At 40.7% G+C, this 27,862-nt stretch overlaps 1 protein-coding gene across 1 annotated transcript; it reads left to right on the forward strand.

The window, feature by feature from the left end:
* Positions 1 to 1,195: 1,195 nt before the first annotated feature.
* On the forward strand, positions 1,196 to 27,499 carry fhl3a (four and a half LIM domains 3a). Its single transcript, XM_034233259.1, has 6 exons — positions 1,196 to 1,397; positions 21,746 to 21,918; positions 23,137 to 23,311; positions 25,338 to 25,507; positions 25,638 to 25,824; positions 26,233 to 27,499. Exons 2-6 carry the CDS (start codon positions 21,763 to 21,765, stop codon positions 26,388 to 26,390), a joined length of 846 nt encoding a protein of 281 aa, XP_034089150.1. The 5' UTR covers positions 1,196 to 1,397; positions 21,746 to 21,762; the 3' UTR covers positions 26,391 to 27,499.
* The last annotated feature ends 363 nt before the right edge of the window (positions 27,500 to 27,862 follow it).

Raw genomic sequence — 27,862 nt, forward strand, 5'->3', positions numbered from 1 at the left:
GGCTGTACTCAACAGCTTCCAGGTGTGATTGTGTAACTGTTTTACGGTCAGGGTGTTTCTAATAAAAGGGAACATTGCTATCAGTGACTCTTCTCCTTGATTAAATAAAGGTGTCTCTGCTTCTTCCCACTATGTTGTGAGCACACACTGTTATTCATATTTAAAGAATCCATTCAAGGACAAAACAGCAGCCAGCTGCATCCAGGATAAACAACACTTCCGGTTAGTTGAGTCTTGAAAATGACATAATGACATAATGACAATTGATATGGAAGTATTTGCTCACACTGTAAGTAATTATTGCTCAAACATTTAGATGTATTTAATGTTTCCTCTGGTATAGAAACAGTGTTTGGACTTAATCTTATTGATACTCAATAATTGAACCCAAGAATCCTTGCAAAACTTATTTACATAACAACTTTGAAAAGAGAAATTAACTTGTTCCAACAAGACTATTAAAACCAGACCCAACATGTACATGACACCTACACAAACTATTACTTATTTAAAATCCAATTCCTGAAGATGTTTTTAAACATGGCACAATGAACGGTCACTTGATAGTGAAGATAATAATAATAATAATAATAATAATAGATTTATTTTGTTAGTGCTTTTACAGGTGCTCAAAGATGCTTTACAGATATAGTGAAAAGAAAAGAACAACAAATAAATATATAAAGTTAAAGTCAAAGATGTGATTAATAGCTCTTTTACTAACTGTCACTGATTCACAGGTTAAACTACAGGATGTATCATTTACTAACACAATAAAAACATATGAATGAGCACAGAGCATCAAGATGGCATTTTATTTTGAAATGCAGTTTGTAAATTGCAATGTATCTACAAAGAAAGGTATTTATGTCACTAAAACCTTTCTGTTTTTGTAGATGTTTGATTTTACTTGTTGGCTGATTGTTGGAAACCTAAAAGTACCAAATGGTGAGCTCTCCATTATTCCGGAATCTGATTAGGAAATAAACAGGCTCGACCTTCCTACTAATAAACTACTTACCAATAAAACCTAATTATATTAGAATAGCCCGCAAATAAACGGCACCACAGCTCCCATCACAGCCTCCACTGACTTCTCTGGGTTCGTCTGAAGTCGTAGGAGAGAGGATGGGAGGGGTTTTTGGGGGGGGGGGCGTGGTTTTGTGACTCACCAGCAACTTCCTCAGTAGTAGGACAAATGTAACCGGCGAGCTGCATTACTCTTCGCCGCAGAGATTTGACTGCTGTCAGAAGCAACACAAAAAGTTGTACAGCTGACGAGAGTCACCGGAGCTGCGACCTGCACACTGATCCTATCTGACCTGAGCGAGGGAGGCGGGTTAACGGAACCTCGGGGAAGTTACAGAAGATACCTCCAGACTTCAGAAATACTCCTGGTAAGACTTTTTATCTAGTTTATTTTCTTTTTCGTGTTAACGTTTATGTTGCCCACCTCTTCAGTGGGGTTTCAGTAAAGGATACATTTCACCTAAAATATTCGGAAACTACTTGTGTATTAGGTGATGGGGAAATAATAGTGTATCCCCAATTGTCAATGAAAGCATCATTATGATTGTGGATGAGGCTTATCAATGAAAATCAATGACATACACTCGAGTGTGTTAAATTGAAGCGTTATGATAGCAATATCATATTTAATGAACATTAACAATAATTTATGAAGTTCTCCTGAATCTATATGTTCTTTATTATTAGTGGTGGTAGTATGGTTAATTGCAATCATTTAGATTACAATACACATTTGATTTAATATCATAAGATATATGAGATACATATAATACATATTTACTTTATAATTTGAGATTTGACTGTTATGCTCTTTGGTAAGAAATCTGTGAGTATGAAGATTAGATTAGGAAATTAGGACAAGCCTCACACCTTAGTCAAACACGTCACCTGGGAGAAGTAAATCCCTGACATAAGAGGATCCACTTCCTGTACAAAGTGAGTGGATCTTGACATCTTCTGTCTGCCTGTGTGTTTGTCTGCTTCGCTTGTTTATGACTTTATTTTTATCTTCCCTATCACTTTAATCACAAAATCACACCTGCTCCCATATTCCTCAGTAATGCAAAAACACACACACAAATAAGGTAAAAACAACAAACAGCCTCCAGTCAGTGGAGAAAGAGACTGTATTGGACCGTGTGACCCATTGAACTGTGTGTAGGAAGGATTAAGGAACAACTGTTGTTACAGAAGCTCCCAGCTGGGCAGTGTGTGAAGGCCTCAGAGAGCAAAGTCCTTCAGGCTAAACTGGTCTTTTCTTCGGGTGCAGGAAGTGGGATATGGAATTGAGCATATTGGAAGGGTGTGTCTGTGCTGCAGCCTCTAGTTTTGATTTTTGGCGTACATGATCACATCACAGCGTAGAGTAGCTTTGTCATCCTCGTGACAAATGTGTGGTGATCCACCTGTTGCGTCATCTCAGAGCAGTGGGCACAGTGGGAAGGTAAAGTGTTGGGGCTTGTCAAAAGAGAGAACATTTGATCAAGATCTTACATGTTTTATAAGAGGATCACCGTTTAGTCTTCATACTCTTAGGCTGTATGATTTCACTACAACACTGTACAACCCTTTTTGCTGCTTGTTGACAAGTGCATAAAGGCTTAGATGAGGGGAATAGCAGAGTCGGGTGATTACAATTAATTACATATTCCATCAAGTCATTTGAACTATTGTTAATATACAAATATTGATTAGTGCTTTAATTAATCTGATACACACAGAGATTCATGCAGGTTTGGTTTTGGATGAGGTAACGTATCTGATATTAAACTACCTGGTTCCTTAAGCTGTATGCTATAACAATTGCTAAAAATAACATTTTGAATAATGCATATCTCCTCTCTATCTGTTACTACATAAATTACATTTTGGAGGAATTTGGTCTCTCATACTATTCTTTCACAAACTGTTTGTCAAAGTAACAAGCAGAAATAATTAATTTGCTGCCAAAAGCCAGTCAATCTATCCCATTTAGCATCCGGGAAGTTTGCCTCGACAGAGCCCACGGCTGTATAATGTGTTTGTTTGCTTTCTTCCTCTTCCTCTCTCCCTCTTTGCTTCATTGACCATGGTCACATTCTTCGGAGGTCTCAGTGTTTTCCAAAGGTTAGCCCCGCGTGGTGTTTGGACCCCGGCCAGCTCTGAACTGCAGTGGGACTGCAGCTAAATGACTTGGATTGGCTGTGGCTGGTTTTATGCGTTGGCATCGTTTGAAACCAGGCCAACGGTAATGATGGAGATCGGCGGTCAAGTAGTTGCAGGTGGTTAGGGAGCAGAATTTAGATTTTTGTTGCAACAGTTTTCTGTTGATGTTCTGCAGCTCTCTGCCCCTCCATGGTGTTTTGAAGGACACATTTTGTGTTGTTTTCGTGACTTTGTGTCACATTCTACGTAAGGCTACGTTCAAATAGGAGGTTTACATGATGAGAACCAAACGGCTGGTCATATCTGATTAATTTTACTTGTGCTTGTTTCAAATACATTTGCTCGAGGCATGTTTTTGACAACCTGAATGATTACACATTGTTAGAGTGCATAGTTTGTTTTCATCATCATCTTATTCATGTGGTTATAACCAAAATCAAACGATGCAACCAAATCCAGCTTTTAGCTATTCAGCCTAATTAAAAAAACATCACATCTGTGCTGCATGTGAGACCAAAAAAGGGAAATTAGAAGATGATTTTGGCTGAATATTTTTTTTGTATTCAAAAGTTCACTTGAGTTTGTTGTACTGTATCTCTGTGTTTTCCCCTTGGTAGTCAGTGCCCTCTTCAATACTTCAATAGGCTGTGGGGGCACGTGGCTCGCAGCAGGAGTGTGTCTGAATTCCCTGAGAGGGAGGAAGTGACCTCAGGTTTCCTGTGTGGGGTTTGCCAGGTGCTGAGGTGTTATTGTGAGGGGCGCAGGACTTCCTCCATGGATGCTTTGTTGGTAAACGTCTGAAACTTGATCCTTTCAGCCAGGGCCCCCGTGGGAGGTAATATGCCCCCATCACAATCCAGTCATCCTTCCCCGTTCTCTTCTTCATCACTGTCTGTACACTCTGTGGCACAGCTTTCACTCCATGTTCCTGTGTATATAGAGAGAACATAAACTTTATATAGGTAGCTATGAGTGTAAAAGGCTACTGACTCTGTGCTAATGGAGGTAATTACATTCCTTTAGGGATACAATTACAGGTCCATAACTAGCACTTACCTGCTACTCTCAAAGGATGTCCTGTTTTCAAAGGAAATTCCAAATTGTTAGCACAGAAATGCAGATGCCCCTCTAAATGCACACTACGTAGTTTAATACAAACTAATTACGAGAAGAATGGAGTTATGCTTCAACTCGCTTTACCTTTCCCTTGGTTTTCTTCATTTTGCGACCATTATATGAATGACACATGAATCTGTCTACATTATCAGAGTTTGAAACAGATGTTGTTTGGGTGCAGGAGTCCTGTCGATTCACTGCTGCATCATCACATTAGGTTATGCTATGAAATTGTATTGAGAAAAGGTGTGAGTCAGGCGTGACGGTTTCCCTACACCCTTGCCTAGAGCAGGAGGGTAGGCACACAGTATCACAGGACTTGATGAAAGGAATGTTTTGCTATGATGCAAAACACGCTGTGGTTACCAACTACTCCATCATGGGCCTAACATGCCTCTATTTGTTCTTTGGAACTGAATCCTGGACAAACCTGCCCTTATCTTCTGGAAACTCCCTCATGTGTGCTTTTGGTTGGAAGATTAATTGCCAAAATGTGTGGAAATGTTTCTCGGAGTGTCTATGTCTATGTCACTGCTTTCCAAATACATTGCCATAAAATAATATCCCATGGTAAAAAGAACATTGCTACATAGAGACTAAATGTCGCTTAATAAGCATGGACTCCATGACAGCTGGAGGTATTTTGTCAGCAAACTGGCCTCCTGCACAAGTCTGTGGACAAATTGAAGTGGTTTTTATACAACTGGTAATGTTATGTGCATTACGAATTGAATTCATATAACTAATGGTTATGTTGGGCTGTGGCTAATGGCTAAATCATAGGATAACCTATGGTTAATGGAGGCACTTGATCCAAAGAGTGTGGGCTGAGGAGAATTTCTCCAGTACGCAAGGTAATAAGATGTTATTTCACCCCAATACATCATTTCAAAGAGAAATGACAAAGTAAAGAACCAAGGCTTGTGCTTTTTTCTAGAACTCCACATGTTTATATCTGGTAAATAGAAGGACCTTGTTACCTACATCATAATTGTAGGTCAATCGACCAGAAGGAAACACTGGTCCATTGACCTACAATTATGATGTTTGCTTTATTTACTAATTTTAGAATCAGTACATTTTATACCAAATTGTTGACCTGCTGCTGACACTCCTAACTCAATGTGATATCTTTGAATTTAAACTTTTAATCAAAATAAACTATAGTATGAGTATGTCTTGGATAACAGCAATCAACTGCCTGCATATAATTATATGTACAGAGTTGTTTTATTTCTATGGGAGCAGCAATGTTGTCTTCCTTCCCATTGGATGTTCTCGTACACTGGCTTAATTGGCCAATCATTTGAGACCATGTGGCATGCAGTCTTTAACCAGGGAGTGATACACAGCAGGCCTTAAACAAGGCAACAATGCCTAAGGCTCAAAATGTCACCTTTCAAAACACCGTAAACTCCTGAGAGACTTGGCCGATAACAGTGTATTTCTCCACAACAACATACTTGCAGGACTCTGTTCTCATAACAGATGTCTTAGAGAGGTAATTAAGCCTTGGCACTGTGTACATGCTTTGTTAGTTCCACCATGCCACTACTGTATCCCCACGTTCACCCCCTGCTGCTGCGGTAGTTGTGTCTTTATATGGCTATGGCTAGTAACTTCAGTTTGCCACGATGCCAACTGCATTAGTGTTGATTGCTTCCCAGACACCTAATGGGGCTGGTTCCCACCTCCCACATCTGCAAAGAATGATCCCAGACTGTGACATCATGGCAGAGGAAATGTAGTCATGAGAGTGTGGGTGTATGGCGGTGTTGCTGTTTGGCATTAGCACATTTTTATTCATATGTGCTAATGTTCTCTGTTGTTGCACAACCGTCTTCCAGGAATGAACCAGAAGGACATGCATGCACTGCAGTTACTTGTTCTGATTAGATGTGTATTATCTTGTCTCTGATAAATACAAGACTGTTTATTTGGGGTGCAGCTGTGAGCGAGAGCATTCCCCTCGCTGAAAATAAACAGTGTTAACATGCCTCTCTCTCTGCATGATGAAACTAGTGAGCGATAAAGAATGTGACTCCTTATCCAAAAAGTCTTACCCTCTCTCATCGTTGCTCTTTCCACTATGTCTTTTGCTCAATATTATTTACAGGTGCACACACACACACACACACACACACACACACACACACACACACACACACACACACACACACACACACACACACACACACACACACACACACACACACACACGTCCCACCCTCTCATTTTCATCTCTATGGCTCTGCTGGAGAAACAATAGTCTCTACAGCGGAGACAGGCTTAGACGTGTTAGACGTGCTGCGTACACTGTGGTGTAAATCTATGTCAGTCACTAGTCTGAACATTCAACTGTATACAGCATTGCACCTTTTTCAAAAATACACAGAGAAGAGTGCACTTGGCACTGCTCTGGTACACTTTGGCACACATATTTAAAGCTGTCAAAGTTGCGTTGAATAACAGTAGGAAGCGGGAAGGCTGTTTCTTGGCCTCCTTTGCCTCCCTCTGTCCCCTCACCTTCATGGGATACTGAATGGCCCTCCTACGGTGCATTGGAGGAGCCATACATGGCAGAAAGTGTCCTTAGTGTGGCTATAAAAGGATGTCAGCTCCTCGATTGGAAGATGAGGGTAATTTACGAGAAAGACGAGTAACGGAGAACTGAGGAGGGATTCTTGGCTCCTTCAGGTGAAGTTTAAGAGAGACAGACTAAATGAGGACGGGATGGCGAGAGGAGTGGTGCTAGTTAGTATTGCCTGTGGCCGTATGTGTCAACGGGCTGTCAAAGAAAGGCTTAATTGAAGACAAATGCAAGTTCCTACTGTGTACAGTTTACTTGGTATGTATCACCTCTCCATCTTGGGAAAAAAAGCGAGTTTTATAATGCAGAAACTATTTCCCTTTTTAATAGAACTGATGGACCACAGATGGAAATTAGCTATAATCTGGCATATTGCATCTCTTCTCTTTGCTGAGATTAATGTTTTTGTATGCATGGTCCTTCTATAAATAAATAAAATAAAAAAAAAGAACAAAATTACACAAAAGAAGGAACATGTCGAGACTCCCCCAAAGCATCTCGCGTCAGCTCTCATTCACCTTGTGTAATCAAAGTTGTCGAAAATGGTGCAGTGAGAACATAAAAGCAAAGTACTGCTTTGTTTGACAATGTATTTACAACCAGCAGATCATATTGAAATCAGGATGTTTGTAGTAATTAGACATAACTCAGTCCAGAGGGAGATCAGAGCATTCAACACAATTACCAAATGATTCAGACCTCCAGAACCGTATACTACTATTGTTTTTGTTGTTGGTTTGCTTTAACTGTTATTTAGTGTAACAATCTTATGTTGGAAGACCGTAGAAAAGCGATAGAAAAAAACCTTTGGGGCTGTAGACGGATCAATTCTTTTTTTATAAAGCTCCAAAGGTCCTCATATGCAGTAATGAACAACAAGGCAATTATCAAGAAGACCGGTTTAAGCTTCCATCCTCTGCATTTTCCTACTATGTATAGGTATCTGAGATATTTAAAGAAAAATACTTATTATCCAAATACAGTATTCCTCTAAAATTGCAGATTGAAACTTCTATGCTAAGGAATTAACCACAGCTGTTAGTTTGGGCAAATTCAGAGACCAATAAAGATTTTGGAAATATATACTTAAAAGTCCTGTGATGTTACCATTTGCTGGTTGAGTTGTCACCACAGTTTACAGATATTACAAAAAAACATATGCATAATCATAAATATGCTTTATTACGTACAGAAAAAGATTCCGGACCATAGTCTCCTGTCTCTTTTCCACAGCTGGAAAAACATAGTGAGGTACAGTCAAGCGCACTCGCTGCAGTCCATGTGGTTCAGCAATACATTTACAGATGGTACAGTGAAGTAGAAGAACAGCGACTTGGTGTACTTTCTAACAATTCAATTTCAGTTTATGGAAAGAAACTGAAGATATCTCGATCTTATTGTCATCAGCGGTAACTTCAACCTTAACATATTTTTGAAGGCTTTCATCGTGCCATTCAAAACCTTTTATCTTCTGGAACATCTCTAACGGAGAAACAGATACTGCACTTTATGAGTCTTCAGTCAGGTGTAGATTAAGTTATCGATAGCGTGGTGTGATGTCGGAGAAATTATGTGACAGACCCCATTAGTGCTGCACGATATTGGAAAAAACTGACATTGCGACCCCCCCCCCCCTGCGATACATATTGCGATATGAAAAAATACAGGAATTGAAGAAAATACCGTTTTTTTCCTGCAAAACATCCTTTCTTGAACTTTAATGCTATACAATTGGTATTTTTTTAACTTTATTTAACCGGATGAAGGATTTTAGTCACGGGCGTCTGGATCTTAAGTTATCAGAGCAACAAGCTGAGCTAGCTCGGTTAGCAGCGCCGAACTGCCCTGGAGAAACACATGAAACTACTTTATTCAGTGTTTTTACCTCTAATCACCGGGTCCGTTTGCTTTGGAGAGTTGATGGTGATTGGTGGTTTGCTGTGCATGCAGAGCCTGCATGTCACTCACTCAAGTACCCCTGACATGAGAGCCGTGCGAGTTTTCCTTTTGTAGCAAGCAGCAAAATAATTGTAACATGACGTGTTTGAGTTAGTTTGCCTACTTAATATCGCAAGTCCTAAATGTCTTCTTTTTTTTTTTTTAAATCGCACGTCCACGCGATGTGAATATCGCGCATTATTATATGATTATCGTCACGACACGATATATCGTGCAGCCCTAGACCCCATTACAACTGGCAGCTTGAAGTAGTGTATATATCCATTTAGCCAAACCACCCACGCGATGATGCTTGACTGCATTAGCAGCAGGAAAAACCAAATGTAACACTTATCTGCCATCGATCTACATATACGTGCTATAAATGCACATAAACTGTTACATGCTGATTGCTGACACTAAAGGATCACTGGCTGCTCAGGCATTGAGATACAATCAAGAAATACAGATTTAAATATGCAAGGTAATATTTTTCATTTCATACAGTAAGGGGGAAATTATGTTTGTTACATTCTAAAGCCATTCATTTACATTTATTAAAAACCAGCTCAATTAAGAGCTAGGATGCAAGAAACTCATCAACACGAGGTGTTAAAAGGGGCATGGTTTTTCCCACCTCACTGGATGAATGCTTCACAAAACTTCACATTCAGTTTACTCTGATCATCGCTATAGAGTCTGGTAAACATCACCGATTTGTTTTCTTCTTTACTTTTCCTAAGGTCCAGCATACGTTTGCAATTCTGTCAGTGCTTTAATGGGGCCTAAACATCCAGCTTCAAAAAGAACCACATCCAATGTTGGCAATGGAAATTAGATCAATGGGTAAAATGGGGGCCAGACGGTGAGCGAAGCACAGCACAGGGCCAATGACACAGGCAGCATGACTTCACTGTGGAAGTATTCAACCCCCCTTAAAACATCCCTCATCCCTTTCTCAACACTGGTGAGTGGAAACTGTTCAAGGTTTAATGATTGCTGAAGAAAAAAGGGTCCCATCGTACTAAAAGTCATGCATTATGATGGTCATTGGCCACCACGTCATGCTTATGGAGATCTTCCAGGGGTTTATTACAGTGCCTGTGCACCGCGTTGTGTCTCAGTCAGTGCTATGAAGCTTTTAACCTTCATCTCCCAGTGCCACTGGATTCTGCTTGTCCAATAATCAAGGCAGAGCCATATATCCTGTTAATTTACACCAGGCGTGACATACATTTACACTTCACTTGATGAAAAGGCCGTGGGGCTGTTACGCGAGCTACGTGCCTACATCAAGCTTCTCACTTGTTTGTGTCTGTTTTGTGTTCAGTAATGTCCCCGCGTCCCTTGAAGCCAAGAATACTCCTCCATATGGAAGAGAAGCGGGATAAAAGCAGAATGAGCTCAGACAAGAGTCGGGCGAGAGTACTGGTTAATAGATTGAAAGAGATAGACTGGTCTGCTTGTGAAGCAACATAATTCAACCACGCTATCAGTGTTTACCAAAGCACCTGTTTTCACGTCAGCTCTCTATTAAACAACTGCAGCTAGGACTTTCCTTTTTTGTCACTGATAATGAATTAGGTGGGGAAGATGAATGGTGTTTTGCATGGCTGCATGATAAAGAGATCCCAGTGTGTGACACTGGGAGATAAGGACCTGACGGATTGCAGCTCTGGCAAAGTCGAGAAACTAGCTATAGGATTTGTGAACTTGCAGCTCTTCTCGAGACTTAAATGAACCTCAGAGAAATTCACAGACATCCCTTGTTGAAGGGAGTATTGCTTTTTGGTACCAATGCTAATTGGTTTTTAGGTAAATGCATTTTTACATCTACAACTTCCACTCTATTGTTCCTGTTTCCTTCTGCTTTGATTAATTTCTACATGATTTGCTCACCCTCGGGTTACAACACAATCAAACTCAGCTGTTCTGGTTGTGTGGATGGTTGCAAATCTCAAGAAATGGTAACACACAAAGGCTCAAGGTCTAGGTGAACCTGGACTTACCAGGCCACAGAGAAAAAGAGTAGGTGGGTGATGGGCGGGGGGCGTGGAGGGTGGAGGCGGTCCTCGGATGCATGGCAGCATGATTTATGGACACCTTTTGAAGTGAGCTCATTCCAGCCACACGGCTGCCTGCTGCATTACAGAGCAGGGACCTTCTCCTGGCGGCACGGCGAGGGGGATCAATGACCCTTGGTCATCAACCTCCACTACACACTCCTCCACTGCTACTCACATATGCACCTCTTCATTATTTGGCAATTCATCAGTGTTTGTTTGGTCTCAACAAGCATAAATGAGCTGCCAAGGTATCCAATGAACTCCTGACTCTCTCCTCAGTAAACTATTTAGAGGTTAAAGCTAACAGGGAGGGTACAAAGAGGAAAAAGAGGTGGTTCCTCTCTGGGATCATGAAAATTGGGTCGAGGGATTTGTTCCTAAAGAGTCTAGCTAGTTTTCCTTTTCTTGCTGTAGTATGCAGAATGTTAAGGGAAAATGTGAAGTTTCTCAAAAAGAGTCTGAATGGAAACTGATGTTAAAGCTCTCTCTCCAACAAATGGTGACATCATTGTTTAAATAGGTAAAGCTTCCATCTTCTGTAGGATTGAGGACTTACTTACTGACTTACTTAACGCCCCGTCTACACTACAGGCATCAACAAATCTTGAAGCTGGGCTTGTCTGAGGCTTGGCGATTTCTCGCGCCCAAGGCGACCAACAACCAATCGGGAATCTCCCGCCCACCCCCGACATACAAAGCAATAGCAATGTTAAAACGAAGTAAACTGGATATAAAATCCCCAAACAGGCGAAAACCTACCAGTTTCACCCACTGTCTCTGCCACCTCCCTCCATGCCTCGCTCCTCCGGTTTGTATCCCGGTAGATGAACAGAGACTGATCATACAGCACCGGGTGATTCACTACCGCTATAATGAATCTTCCCTCAATTTTTTTGAATATGAGGAAAAGACCTACGTAGTCTCTCCCAGCATACACACGGTTTGATTGGCTAGCGCTTGTACTGTCAGATTTGTATGCGCAGGATTTGATTGGCTGATGCCAAGCATCGAGCATCAAAAGTTGAACATTGTTCAACTTTTGATGCCGATAGATGCTCGTGATGCTTGCAAAGCCATGCCATGCTCCCCACAATGCAGTTCGGCGAAGTTTAAAAATCTTCTACGTCACCCCATTCAAATGAATGGGTGAAGCGTTGAAAGCATTTTTCGATGCCTGTAGTGTGGACGGGCCGTAAAACTGGGCGCTTGGCAGGAGTCAGTCCCAATGCTTCAGGCTGGTTTGAATTCATTGTCTATTGGATGTGCTTGGATTGTCATAATCAAGATCTCCCCACTTTGTTTGAAACTCATTTCCTTACTACATCAAATTGTTTGATCTTATCAGCGCCATTTATGTGAGCAGAAAAGCTGGGGATTAGGAATATTAGAAGTAATTACACTCAAGGGGAAGTCCCCACAAAGGGACTTAAACAAACCGAGGGTGTGTGTGTATGCAGCTGCTCACTGTGTCTGCTCTTCCTGCACAAGTCACCCATTGTCCCCCAGTTTGGCTGCTGTGTTTATTTTTGTGTTTGATCCCTCTATCCAGCCTCAGCTTCATGTATTCACATGTGTGTGTGCATGCACACTTCTGTATGTTTTTCAATACTCATCATACACATGGCTGCAGGTGTGACTGTGTCTCCGTGACTTTGTCCTTCTGCAGGACTGTATGTGTGTTCAGACATAATACGCCTGCCTTTTCCACGGTGACCTTGTGTTTGCAGATGTGTGTGATCGCTTTTCTGAGAAGTCCCAGAGATGTCTTTGTTTGGGGTAACGGGAAGTGGCACAGAGTGTTTGCATACTGACTTGACATCCTCATTATTATCAACCCAGCACTGTTGAACGGGATAGTTGTAGGAAATGAACCTGCATGTAGTTCTCGCAGCACAAAGCAGACTAAAGGAAGAATGCATTGGGTTTTTATGACGTTCAGAGGTCAACTCACATTATCTATTTTTAGATTTCTGGTTTTACGCTGTTGGATTTTGCAAGTCAAGTTATTCAAAATACATGTATAATAGGATACATTTAACCGTGTGCACTGGTGAAATAACAAAACTAATGGGTTTTTTTCCTGGCACAACAAATGAACATTTGACATTGCCACAGCATCCCTAATAAAACGCTGGGTTGTACCCTCGGTCAGCGCTGCTCAGGATGAAAGAGAGCTAAGCGTCACTGCCAAGAGGTTTATGGACCAGGGGAATGAGGGCACTGTTTACACGTTGCCAGGGAGATGCATCTGGGAAAGGAACAAATGGCTGTTTATACTGGAAATGACTTCTTCGATATTCACCCCGGTTTTCTTCACAGCTGGTAGTCCCACCTTGATTTTTTGAACCACATGTAATGTTTTTTTTCCCTTCTTGATGCGGGCCCATCTTTTCCGATCTTCTCAGACTGGGAGAGAGGTGTGCTCTGATGCGGTTTTAGGATATAGGATTGTTCTTACTTTCCTTTTAATGTATAATACCTGTTACCCTCAGCACACAGTGATTGGAAACATCCGCCTGCTTATAACAGCATGCTGAATATTCATGTCTGGGGATGTTGGGATGTATGCTTTAAAAACAAAGTAAACGTCTTGTCTGGGCATTAACCTCAGGGTCAGGTGCCATCACTGCAGCCACGAGCCCAGAGTCTGAATGAGTTATAAATAATTGCTAGCAGTTGTGGGTGTGTTCAGCACAGTTGTGTGTGGCATGCTCAGATTGCTGAGTGTGCGGCCTGTGAAACCTTATCCCAGCTCCTTGATGTCCTGCTAGTTGCGCTGACTAAGCAACATTTGGAGACCACCTGGGAATGACCAGTCTGTGGAAGCCATTTTGAGTCTTTTGGTTTACAGTTAGCCTTGGTTTTAAGTACCCGTGGGATACTAATCACCACAAAGCTAGTCCGTAAACAGCAGTGGTCAGGCATGTTGAAGGAAAAACAATGATAATGATGCATTGATTTTCCTCATACTTACTTTTTCAACTTTGTATCTATTTTAACCATATAATCTCCTTTTGTCCAGTTTCTTTATTTAAGTCTGTGAGATTACATTACATTGCATTTAGCTGACGCTTTTGTCCAAAGCGACTTACAATAAGTACATTCGACCAGGAAGACACAACCTGAGATCTGCAGTAAATTCCTAGTTTTCCTAAAGTGCAACTGATAAAAAAAGAAAAGAATCAAGGCCATATAGCTTTACATTGACATTTGCTGTGTATGCCTGGCCTTCAGCAAAGGCACAAAGACAGAATGGATATTTCAATTTGACTACTAACAATATTGCTTCTGAAAAGCTCTTTCTGTTTCCCCTGGAGGTTGGTCTTGTGAAAACAACATCCTCTCCAGGGGCTTGCAAACCAGTAACTGAATCATCCAGCTTGCAAGTCGAACCTCCCTGACCTCACTATGTGAAATCATTCTGCTCAGATATAAATGGAGACTGGACTGAGTTACGCATGTTAATTGTTCAATTTAATACATTTATTTAAACAATGTGCAGGTCCACCATCCTCTCCAAAACAAAGCAGGTGTCAGACCAGAGTCGGCTGCCCTTTTCAGTAATCAGCGACGGCTTCAGATTTCAAAGGGATGTCCTATCCCTTGGTTCACAGGATATCAAGATAATGAATAAGATATCCATTTTTGGGTAGAAATCAGCCCTGGGAAACTTTGGAGTAAGGGGCTCTCTGGTATTAATGGGAATGTTTGTTCAAAGACAAATAATATGCTATGCTCACACACAGGCCTTAGAACAACTCTACTCCACTTATCAGTTCTAAATCCAGCGACCACACCAAAGCACTGAGTGAGCCAGAAAATGCGACTTAACCTGAAATCTTTCAGTTTTAAGTGTTCCTTTTATTATACAGCTGCTTATCGTGGAGACGGTGTAGTTCTGTTCAGCAGGCTTTAAGGCTTTTTTCTGCATTCCCTACCTTCCTATTCTCTCATCAAAATATTTGCCGCCTCAAAGTGTATCCAAAGATCAGCTAGCAGACTGTCAATAAAAGTTTTTCTTGCTCACTTTCAAGATTTGCTTCCTCTTTTCTCACTGTAGCTCCAGTTTTCCTGTCTGCCATCTTAACATTTACCGGCAAATACCAGCACAGAAAGAGAAAAAAAAGCAACCTTTCTTGCATTCTCCAGGCAGTGACTCTCCAAAACCTTCACTGGCACACAGGAGTTGACTGCATACTTTCCCCAATGCAAACCAGATGTGAAGCACTAATGTATGGCAGCATTTGTTCTTCAAAGGAAGAAGAATGTAGGCCAAAACTGTAGTATTTTAGTCATCCAGTCAGTGATATAAAAATAAAATCAGGTTCATTCCTAAGCTCCAAGCTTTCCCTGAGGGTTGGGCCAGTACTGTATGATTAAAATAATTGCAATCTTATTGTTTGGTGTTGGTGGAGTATTGTTGAACAATGGGATTGAGACCGGCTTGTGAAGGGGACAAATGAGCTGTGACAATTACATTTTCAGCTTCAGTCTTCAAAAAGCTTTGCTCTACATCTACATGTAGTCCTCCTTGCCAACACGTCCTCAAATCTCAGTGTGCCAAGTAACTGTCAGATTATGACAAATGTATGTTTTAAGTATAACCAAACATACTTCAGTGCAGACTCGTGCTGTGCTTTTGTTTATCTGTTGAACACATTTAAATCACCAGATCAAATCCTTTTAATAATTGAGTCCAGAAGCTTTGACGTACAGTTATTTCAGGCCAGCTGCTATTCACTTATAGCTTTCCTCTAATGCTGCAGAGTGTACAACACAACAGAATCAAGGCTAATATTAGGAGACATCAAGTCATATCCCAACACTTGCATGGTCATTATACGTTGCCAAGAAGGGACAAATTACAAAGGCCGCGGTGACATTTTCTGCTGCAGGTAGTCATTTTCCTCCTCCTGTTTATGATGTTGGCTTTCAATTGAGCCCTCTGTCACCTCCTACTCTTCACCAAGCGGTGTTTAAACGCGCAGGGACAATAACAGGTTAGCTTCCCAGTGTCTGGTCCTGCAGCCTGTTCTGTATCGTCAAGTCTGACCCTGGCTCCCACAGTGAAACAGTCTCAGGTACTCCCAACCCCAACCCTAAATCCAACCCCACACCTTACCGCCCTGCAACAGCTCGTTCAGTGTGTTGTTAAAAAAGTACATTCAGTTGTTATGGTTAGATGGTCATGTTGTAATGTCCTGAGAATATGGGTGGCCCAGGTTCTCCTCTTATGCAAGACGGGGGATTACAAAATGACTCACTCATAGTAGATCCACTTGTTTTTAACCAACTTCATCTGAACATTTGCTTACCCCATCGGTTAAATGGTGGCCGCAGATTACTCAAAGCAGTAAATGTCATGATGATGATTGCAGTTTTGTTTTTTATGGCTTGGAATCGGTGTAACAACTGCACTAAACAGTTGATGCTGTACTAAACTGCCATTTATTAGGACTTTTTAATAGGCAAAATACTTTCTAAACATGTTTTTTTTGTATGTCAATTGCTAGCTTATGCTTGTTTCATTAAGCACATCTGTTTATGAATGGGGATGCAACATTAGCTCTCCTTCATGAGCAATTTCCTCCACTTCCTGTGATAAGATTCATTGCCTTGGCATGTCCTTACGGTTACTGGACTCAATTTATCTGATGCAGCAAAAGCCAACAGGAACTGCACACCAAATGTTTGACTAATATATAACACAGAACAATTGTATGTCCAACTCTTGAGCTGTTTTATTGTGATCTTGTTGGTTCTGACCAGTTGTTCATACACGCAACACTTGTGGAGTTACTGGTCTCTTAGAATATGTGAATCTGGAAATGTAACCAAAGGACCAGACCTCGATGTTCAGTCTTTTAAGAGAAAACATGAAGGAATCCCTCTGACTTTATGTCATAAACATTGTGGGCCATTACAAAAGTATTGTATAATTCATTACTTGGCTATTCGCTTCAGTCACCACATGGAAAAGTCTTCCACGGTCATGAGGCACTGAAATAACTCAAATCAGACGACTTCTCCATCAGGCACCTTTCAAGTGGCCACTGGACTGAGACACAAATGATTTTTTTTTCAAGTGTGTTTTTGACATTTTGCTTTATTTTTGATATGCTCAACCAGGCCCTCAAATGATATACTCAAGTGTCCAGTGCTGTACTTTTTCCCCCATCTCAACGCCAGCCAAGGAGCTTAACTGTGTCTGGAAGATTTCCAGACACAAGACATAAGGCACTGTGATGGTATGTGTTTACCCAAACGCAGCCATTTTTACTTTTCCTCTAAATTGATTTAAGGCATGTCATCGGTTTAAGCTCCAGCATTCATTAGTTACTGAAAGTCACCTTCTTCATTTTTATTTTCTTTCTCTGTCTTTTGTTGTCCCACTCTTACTTCATCACTCTCTCTGGAGTTTGAATAAAAGGACACAGAGTTATGTGTGTGCCACACTCTTCCCCTGTTGTATGAGACCTTTGCTGCCAAACGATCAAACCATTAAAGGTGACTTTTGTTGCCGCTACTTTCCTAAAGTAAATCAGACCTTACTGTGCACATAAAATCCACACTTGTTAAAGTATCTACTTGGATATAAAAGTCCACTAGTCACAATAAACGAAGACCTAACAAATAGAGCAGCTGCCCTGGGATTGAAATAGTTTCTTCTTAGCATGATTGCTACAACCTTTGTACTGTCTCCCACTTGGCAATTAACCAAACTGTTTGAAATGATGTGCCAAGACATAATTTTGGCCGACTGAGGCTATTTCCACCCCGGTCATGCTGTCTTATCAGGGTGAATACAGTTACACCACTTCCGCTCTGTGACTTCATCTTATCTTGAAGATATGGCATTCCCATATCACAGCCACACAATGTATTGTTTGTTGTAAAAAGGAAATGGACAAACAGACTTAGCTGTTACCCTTATTGACATGATGCAAAGGAGTGACAAGACAACAGCTGCTCCACTGACATTGACTTGCTTGAGTCCTTAACATTTAGAAAAACATAGGGCTTCATTTATTTGTAGCAATGAATATATCTAAACTGAAAATGTGTCCAAAACATCACTTCTGTGTCCTGCATTCAGCTAGATTTTCTTTTTCTTTTGTTTAACTTTCTTTACTGTAAATAGAGCTTTGCCGAATGCAATATTACAATATATAAATAATACTTCAATATTGTATTACACAAACTGATCGACAGTAGGTGACTACAAACTATGAATCTCTAACCAGACATTTAGAGATAATACATCTTCATTCTGTCTGTTTTTCATGAATTGTAATGACTTTCCAAACCTACTGAACATTACTTACACACAGTCTTCTTATCCTATAGTGTATGGTAGAACTTAATGACAGCAAAAGTCATTGGGGACAGTGACTTTATAGTTATGCTTGTACAGTACATTGGTTTCTGCCCATTGTGTCCAAGATAATCTCTCCCCTGTTGATGTAGCATGATGTCAGGTTCTTTGTCCTTGGTTAAATATACATCTAACAAGCAGATTCTTCTTATGGATGTCAGAGAAAGAGGGGGGAAGCTGGCAGGCTTGTTCCCAGCAGGTTGTGCAAGCTGCTCATTTGGTATCAACCAGAGCGTAAGCAAAGTTTGGGCTGGGGATTAACAGGCTGTGGGACCCGACTGGACAGAGTATCTACCAACCATGAATATGTTGCCCGGCAACAACATACGGGCCTGCTTGCTAGCATTGGTCTGTTCCTCTGCGGTGTCTCTCTATTGGCCATGAACTTCACCCGTAGAACGAAGCATTGACATTCCTCCGCTATCTAACAACCCGATGTGTGAAAACAAATAAAAAGCCTAAATGCCTGTTTGCAGCCCTGGGAAGTTGTTAAGGTCATCACACCTCACAATGTTAAGTAAGGATAACTCAGGACAAGTCACATGATTGTAATGGATGAGGGGCACCACCCCTTATCCTGCTTATACCATGGCCACTTGCCAACCAAAGGTTATATGTCATAAGAAAACATGTGTTGTCATTTAACACATACAACTCATTGATCTTGTTTTTAGTTCCCCGAGTGTCAACATTCCTGTGAACAACACACTGAGGATTTGGGGTCTTTATTAAGCCATAGTGGTGTGGCTAACATTTTAACGTTTGACCCAAGGAAAAGGAATAACCACAGTTAACTCATCCATCTGTTTTGGTAGTACTTGCATTTGACAAATAGATGGATCATTACAGACAATGGATTTCCTGGATATCATAATTAAGCAGAGATCCCCCCCCCCCAATACAAACTCAGTACAATATATCTGGACCATTGTTCTATGTGGAAGCAGAGGAGATTTCCTCATGGAGCCCACATTTTCCCAGGAAGCTGAATTCACTCACAGCTCTGGTATTTGGGAACGTTATCAACCCAGAGTGGAGCTCTTACTTAGTCATTGAGTTCTGGTCAGAAAGGAGATGGACCTCTGCTGGGAAGTGGCAAATACAGTAGCAGACACAAAGCCCTGTGAGAACTGAAGTTCATTATGACCCAGATCCAACTCCTCTCTTCTCTTCATGTGGTCACGTCTTAGTTCATTGCCCTGGGGTCAGTATACTGACGTCATGCCCCTCTCTGTGAGAGCCTGTGCCATCAGGAGTTCATTTCTGGCTCTGCATTGGCCACTCAAACAATGATACACAAAGTCAATATTGCTTAACAGGACACGCTACAAGACCTGGAATGCAAAACACACCCTTCTTCTGATTTCTAAACTAACTTATCATTCTTTTGAATCTTTGCAATTGAGTATAAGGTCTCCATCTGTGCTTTAGTGAGTTATGTTACTTAATATCAACCTGATTGCTCACAAACTATTAATTCTTGCTCAAACCTACATCTCTCTGGAGACCATCAAAAACGTGTTGTGGAAGAGGCTAACCACGACTGATATAATACAACCAGGGACACCATGAGTGATTCATCTCAGGTAAAAGGTAGTTGGCTAGTTAGACATCTGCGTTTGAGATGTTTTATGTCCTACTTTCAACAGTTTTTATTATGAGGATATGTCGATGATGCATATGAATTCAGGGAGGGTTAATAAACAACGGGCTGATTTGCTCTGGAAATTAAAGCTGACATCAGACGTCACAGCACTGGCCCTCCCGGCTTTGTGAGTCATGCCTCGTCTCGTTTCCTTACCTGGCAAGCAATACCTACATAGCACGGCAGATAACATTAAGGTCATATTGCTCTTATTCAGCTCTTTACTTTGTTGATCTAATCTTGAAGTTGTGGTTATGCGGGCAGTTGGCAACGTCTGACTGATGGTTTGTCAAATGTGAAGAGATGTATGTAAAACCGCAGAGTTCAGCACCTTGCTGTACATTACACAGACCAACCACAGCTGCTTACTTTGATATTTCGCCATAACCTCCAGATGGATACTATACTACGAGACATCAGGCAATAAAGGTGTGTCTATTCAGTCATTCGATAGACAGATATGGCTGTCTAGTGATGCGAGCCAACACACATGGTTGCAGGGCTGTCAAGCTTTTACACTTTACATCTTGAGCTCATCAAAGGTTGCTGAAAGTGTGTCTCCAGTTTGGAGAGTTGGTGTTGTGTTAGCAAAAAGCCTGTCACCGGTTGAGATGTGAAAACTGTGAGCAGGTGAAGTCTGTTGGATCTTGACTTTCTCACTCCGGCTCATTAAGAGCTTTTGGTCTCGCAAAAGGCTGAGACAGAAGAAACGTGAGAGTCTGGGACTAATGTTGTCTTTGATGATGGATCCTCTGTGATTTGGCTTTTAGTCTTTGTTCCCTTTTCGGTGTCACCCTGTGTTTCAGTGTGTGACAGTTCTCACTTGCATAGCAGGACTTTTAATGCATGTGTATAAGACAGGAAGCACAGGTCGAGTTTTAAGTTTGATTGATTATAAAATCAGAGATGAGTATTATTATTATTACTAGGTGGTGTGAATGAATAACCATCAGCACACCATGCCAGAGGGCTGTATCACTTATCACTGGGCTCTCCTCCAGCCATGCTGTAATGTTTTGGCAACCTGATATTGTTGCCATAATGCTCTCTCAATATTATTCTGTCACTTTGTTGTGTGTTCAGTCATGATCAAGGGCCTTATTGCACAGTGAAAACCATGTACTGAGACAGTATACCTCCTGTATCTGTATATGCATGTAACTGTAGTTGTATCTTTATGCTGACAGGAAGACACTTTTTAGATTCATGTTCAAACAGCTTCAAGTGTCTGTGCTTTTGACACACACAAACACTCAGAAAAGCTTCATCAGGTTTCTGTATCTGTTGGTGGTCCACGCTCTCCTCGCAAATACACTCCTCATAAATATTTACAGTTTGTATGATGTGTGGTTCCTACACTGCTGTATTCCCAAGGAGTGCTCAGTTTGTATTAGCGCTTTAATATTTATGTCGCAGATTTTTAGGCGGTTGACAGCGACAGGAAATAATTTGGTAGTTACCCAGAGAAAGCCAAGTGACAGCTCCCTTTCTTGTCCCCTCCCTCTGCCACACTTTCATCACACAGTAATAAAAGGTTAATAGGCATTTTGGGCCGCCTCTCTTATCGCTCTCTCTCTCACTTATTTTCCTTGACACTCTTTCTTTTTCCACTTGCTCTTGTGTGTTTTGTTTGAGCTCAGCTCCATCCATGGTACAAGCCTAGGGATTTATAGCGTAAATATTGGCACTGATTTATAACCCCCGTGTCGGAAAAGGTGGCTATATCATTCCTAAAGACTGTTCTGCCCCTCCTCATGTTCTCTTCTTGCCCTCATCTCTTATTGATTTGTTGGTGTTTGCTTTTGAAATTCTGTTGAAGTATCTCCTTTCTTGTGTTTCAGGCTCACAGAAAATTACAATGACTGACTCTTTTGACTGTGACAGCTGCAAGGAGTCCTTGTACGGCAGAAAGTACATCCAGTCAGATGACAGACCCTACTGCATCCCCTGTTACGACAATTTGTTCTCAAACACATGTGATGAGTGCAAAGAGCTGATCGGCCATGACGCAAGGGTAAGGTATTTCATTTCCATGATCAGACATGCAATCATGTATCTGCTGCAGTAACAAGTAGAGAATACCCAACTTGAATAAAACAACATCATATTTATGTATCTGTGACAGTTACTGCCGAGGCCTAAGGCATTTTGTTTTCAGGTTTTCCATTCCTCGCTCTGGTTCTCATGACCAAATATTTCGTGTAGGTAATTTACTCAAAGTTGGCCAAATTGTCCACCTGGACTCAAATATGAACTGAATAGAAATTGTCAAAGGTCAGTGTGTTTGTTGGCTAAAATCTTTTCATGGAGCCAATCAATTTTCTAGCTTACATTTGTTTTCAAGAAAGAAATGTGGGGCCTCTACCCAAAAGGTTTGTGTTACGTCTTTCTTTTTTATACATGCATTGGATTGAACTGCAGGTATGACTTCAGACTTTCCGCACTTTGAGCTACACGTTGCAGTTCAAACAAAGCATATTTAATTTGACATGGTCTTGGATAGCTAAAACAGAAGTTATGTCATGTTAATGACGCATCATTTGTGCTAAATTAGGCGTGTTCTATGTATTTTGTGTGGAGAGACACAGTAAAGCCCAATTTAACTTGCAATTACACAGGCAATTTCCACTAGGTCCACAGACTAATTTAGTCTATGATTGTTAAAATGCAGCATGAGGGAACGTCTCCCTCTCCTCCACAATCATGGTCAAATTCAAACTTTGCTTAATGGAAAGAACTAACATGAAGTGGATTATTTAAGACTGACATTAGCTACTTAGAGTTCACAGGATGAGGGCATGCTACATTGTGTAATAGTTTGCTTAGCTAAGTAGTCCAATACGTTATCAACACCCCTATGGGCAGTGAGTGATTAATAAAGACAACATTTTCATAGCTCATTTCCTTTTAGACAATAAATGTAACATTGTGAGGCTTGTATTTAACGCAGAAGATACTCACAAGTAAAGTATAGTCTGATAACGTACACAGAGTAACCACATGCTTGTTTAGGCCTTAAAGACCTTGCATTTTTCAGTTTTAAGCCAGACCAATCCAACACTATTCCCATTGTTGAACCAGATACGTTTGATGGAGTAAAGTTTTTCAGTTGTTTCTTTATTTGCCTACTTTAGATTATTTGCCTACTTTTAGATTATACAAATAAATGATTATACACGTAAAGAATGACTTCTGATTTTTTTTTCTTGTCTCCCCTTTTCCCCCCTGTCAGGAGCTCTTCTATGAGGACCGGCACTATCACGAGCACTGCTTCCGCTGTTTCCGCTGCGATCACTCGTTGGCAGATGAGCCTTTCACCAGCCAGGACGACGAGCTGCTCTGCAATGACTGCTACTGTAATGAGTTCTCCTCCAAGTGTGTAGCCTGCGACAAAGTTGTCATGCCAGGTAAACCTGCAAAACATCGTGCAATAAGATATAAGGCACTCTAAACGACTCGTTTCCAAAACTGTTCTTCAGAGAGTTGATTAAAAGGAAATCAAATGAAAGAGGGAGTGACATGTGAAATACGTTGCACATAATGCATTTGACAGTGCCATATATAATGGTACTCCACTCGCCCACTAAACATTAGTTAGTTATTTTCCATCTAGTATACAAATTAAAATGTCAAGATGGTTGGGCAAATGACTATGGAAAATGATGACATAACAGACTCCATGAAGCAGGGACACATGAAAAGTATAAAGTAACAGATCAAGCATATATAGAAATGGTTTTTTTTCAAAAAGGGAGAAGAGAAGGCGAGGGTCCACGATTGAGCAGCAGCCAGTTCTGAATGTGACAGAGTAATTGCCAGTCTGCTTGACTTGTTGTCTGAAGCCAGATCCCTCAGGGCTGGAGGGCTGCCAGCAGACTGATGATAACAGGAGATAAGAGAGTCAGTTATTCCAGCTTACACAGCCCTGACAAAGCAGTAAATGAGTTCAGGAAAGTATGATATTTCCCTTTGTTTCCCTTTGTGTAGGTAATCCCCCTTTTTTTTGGAGAAGTACATAATACATTATTTTTGCATTATACAGGGATGACAAGACCTTGAGAAGAATAACAGTTAGATAACATTTTCAGCTCAAAAACATTTGAGTAAAACCCCTGGAATTAATTAGTTTACAATAGTGCAAACATTTCACTGTATCACCCACAATTCTGATGCACTTTGGTTTCAATTCTAAAAAGTGTGACCTCTCCTTAAACTAAAGACGAACAGCAGCTTTGTCATCATATAAAAGTATGAACACCCTCAAAAAACAGGCACACACACTTGTCTTTGTTTAAATACTGCATGCTAGGCTGAAGTTGTTTATGTAGGCGACTCAAGGAAGGAAGAAACGTAATACAGACGCAGTGTAATTGGATTTCTCAACATGATTTGGTTAGAAGATTTCTCTGATAAAATTGCTGCAACTTTGATCCCGATGCATGACCAACATTCGTCACAAAGGCTGTTGTATGTCTCGCAGACAATGGTCCTTTTCTTTTGCGACTCAGTTTATTCAGTTTGGAAACCCCTACGACAGACATGGTCTTTGTTGTTGCCGCCGTACACTGACAAATTATCTTATTTGAGATAAACACTGATGTTTGAAACAAACAATTTTTGAAAGAATAAATATACAAATGAAATTCTTGTAAGGAAAGTCAAACTGAAAACCTGCAATATATTCTGAAACAATTATGTATGATCTGGGGAAGGAAAATAGGCCCTGTAGGCGAAATTGGACTATATGCAAAGAGGATATGAATAAAATACGTTGTGCAACAATTCAATAATGTATTTATTTTGTCAAGGTTCTTAAAGTTGTAATGCTTATTCATGAGACCCAAAATTCAGCTTGTTCACTTTTATTCTATTTGTCAGATACTTAACTGCTAATATTCTTGAGTCACTATAATTCATGTAAGCTTATAACCAAGAATGTTTTTTCAGGAGATTTGGCAGTTTTTGACTCAAGAACTCAACAGCACACAGCCTAAAGTCGTGAAACGTTTAAAATGTCAGACCCACACAAACCACTGCGTCACCATAGAATAAACCCAACCAGTATAATAAAAAACTCAACAGCTAAGTGATAGAAGATGGATTGGTTGGGGACCTACAGTAGAGGGGAAAATGGCATTATCCCCTTTCTATACGGACTGCCGCCAGTTTCCATCAGTAGGAAAGAAGTGTGGGGCTTGTGGTATTATGATGTAAAATGAAATCCATCTTAGTAAAACAAAATGATTTTTATATGCCTTTAAGCAATTGAAGTCAGTTCATAGTTAAATAAAATCACCATAAAATTCCCAAATGGCCATTACAACTACATGAAGAACTGTAAAAGTTGCATACTCAAATAAGTTACAGTAAGTCAATATTTCCATCCTTCTCTTTCCTTCCCTGCCTCCTATCATCACTCTTTCTCTCTGCTAGGTACAAGGAAGTTGGAGTATGGCGGCTCTACATGGCACGAGGGCTGCTTCATCTGTAACAGCTGCAACCAGCCAATTGGCTCAAAGTCCTTCATCCCTGACAAGGATGAACACTACTGCGTGTCCTGCTACGAGGACAAGTTCGCCCCGCGCTGTACACACTGTAAAAAGGTCAGCAGAAACAACCAGAGGGATAACATAAGTGGGATGTATCCTTGTTAAGCTGAAACGTGCAAGGGAATACATTTTAGAAGTGATTTAAAATGATGCCCAATTGACCTTTGACCTCTCTTATTTCCAGGCCCTGGCTAAAGGCGGTGTGACCTATCGGGACGAGCCGTGGCATAAGGAGTGTTTTGTGTGCACCAGCTGCAAGACACAGCTGGCAGGTAAGCACTTCACCTCGAGAGACGAGAGCCCTTACTGCATCAAGTGCTTCGGCAGCCTGTACTCCAAGAAGTGTGAGGCCTGCAGCAAACCAATCACAGGCAAGACAACATCACTATTCTACACTATGATATTGATTTGTGCGCCCCCAGGTGCTTATTTTGATCGACTGACTGGGTGAGGGTTAAACACTAGAAATACTTGTAGTATTTAGATTGGCTGCCACTTTCTGCATTTTACATTGTGTGTAACCTGGTTGAATTATTTCAAAGTCTTCTGGATTTACGTAAATCACACAAGAGTGACTTAACGCACACAGCCAGTTAAAGAATGATACACAGTTATATTCTAGGAAGCGATACATGTATGGAACGTTTCTTATAGCCCTTATTTTCTTGTAAAAAATAAAAAGCTTATTTTCCCAGTTAGATATGTTTTGAAGCATGCATGAGTCCTCTGAAGCTCAACCAAAATGTTTTATCTCTGTGTCATTGCTCTTTTTGCCCCAGGGTTTGGAGGAGGGAAGTACATCTCATTTGAGGACCGCCAGTGGCACCAGCCCTGCTTCACCTGCTCCCAGTGCTCTGCTTCACTGGTGGGCGCCGGCTTCTTCCCCGATGGAGACAAGATCTTGTGCCGCGAATGCAACAGCAACAGCAACCTATAAACAGTCTTTTACTCCACCTTTCCCTTGACATACCTGTCACCCTTCGTCACAGCATTTTAAGAACCCAGAGTTATTACCCAGGACGGTAACGCAGGCTAACAAATGCTGCCTCTCAGGTTGTTTTTATATAGAGATCAGTTCCTCGTGCTCACTGTCTGGGTCTGATTTCTGCAAAGTTTGAATGAACCCCTTAAAGGTTTCCTCTTTAACCAAAGAGTTAATGATTTTGTTAAACAAAGTTTATTGAGTGCCTTTAAAATAACATTACTAATATGTTATGTACTTTCCTACCAAAGAAAAGCAAAATGTGAGTCACTTTGCAAAAACAACCTTCATGTTTTTATATAAAAAGTTGCAACTTCAGGTAAAAAAGAGAGGATACAGAGAACTGATACAGTGTGGTATGTAAACCCTACAGTCTGTTTTTCGAAGTTTGGTGGAGGTACTGTTTTAATGCTCTTATAAATGCAGGTTAAGCATTTTAAGTAAAATATGTCAGAAAGTTAAAAAAACAGGAAGAAAAAGTTAAAAAACGTTACTGATTGTGCTTACAGTGAGATGTTTATGGTAGTTATGATCAATAAAGTCATTTGCACTTTTGATAAGATATTCTCTTGCTACCATGTTATGTGCACATAAAACACAACTTAAAAACATGGCACACAGACCACTTTTATGTCATCTGCTTTTGTTACAATTTGCAATACTACTTGCAAAAAGTTTCAATATACTTGTGCTTTTTTATTTGTTGTTATGAATCTTTTTATTTTAAATCAACATTGCTCAAAGAGCCAGCATTTATAACCCAAAAGAAGCTAAAATAAAATGTCTTGCAGGAGTATGCATGTGTGCCTTGATTCGCCTTAATAACGGTTGTGTTGCTTTTAACGCTGTTACTTTTTAGTTTTTCATTGTTTTTCATACATATTTCTTTATTTCAGCTTTGATGCTGGTGAGTCAGAGTTGGCCAAAGGACACTTAGGGTGGAACAAATGGCATTGAGGTGAAAACAGTATGGATTTACTGTATAACAAAAAAGATGATAATTGATACATGACATGGTTACTTTTTTTTGTGAAGTCTTATTAAATAAACTTACACTGACTGATCTTTGCGGTGGTTTTATGTGTGGTGTGTGTGTGTGTGTGTGTGTGTGTGTGTGTGGTTTGTTGTGTGTGTGTGTGTGTGTGTGGTTTGTGATGTGTGTGTGTGTGTAGTGTGTGTGTGTGTGTGTGTGTGATGTGTGTGTGTGTGTGTGTGTGTGTGTGTGTGTGTGTGTGTGTGTGTGTGTGTGTGTGTGTGTGTGTGTGTGTGTGTGTGTGTGTTGTGTGTGTGTGTGTGTGTGTGTGTGTGTGTGTGTGTGTGTGTGTGTGTGTGTGTGTGTGTGTGAGAAAGTGAGTGCACCGTGGGACGGGCATAACAGTTTGTTAGAGTGTTGGAGAGAGAAACTATGTACGTGTGTAATAAAAGAC

The sequence above is a fragment of the Gymnodraco acuticeps genome, unplaced genomic scaffold, assembly GCF_902827175.1.
Source record: "Gymnodraco acuticeps unplaced genomic scaffold, fGymAcu1.1, whole genome shotgun sequence".
Classification (NCBI taxonomy): domain Eukaryota; kingdom Metazoa; phylum Chordata; class Actinopteri; order Perciformes; family Bathydraconidae; genus Gymnodraco; species Gymnodraco acuticeps.

Bases quoted from the DNA above. Each gene is read 5' to 3' on its own strand.
- fhl3a (XM_034233259.1), top strand. From the start codon at position 21,763: ATGACTGACTCTTTTGACTGTGACAGCTGCAAGGAGTCCTTGTACGGC. The intron at 23,312-25,337 runs GTAAACCTGCAA...TCTCTCTGCTAG, and splicing joins CGACAAAGTTGTCATGCCAG to GTACAAGGAAGTTGGAGTAT. The intron at 25,825-26,232 runs GCAAGACAACAT...TTTTTGCCCCAG, and splicing joins CTGCAGCAAACCAATCACAG to GGTTTGGAGGAGGGAAGTAC.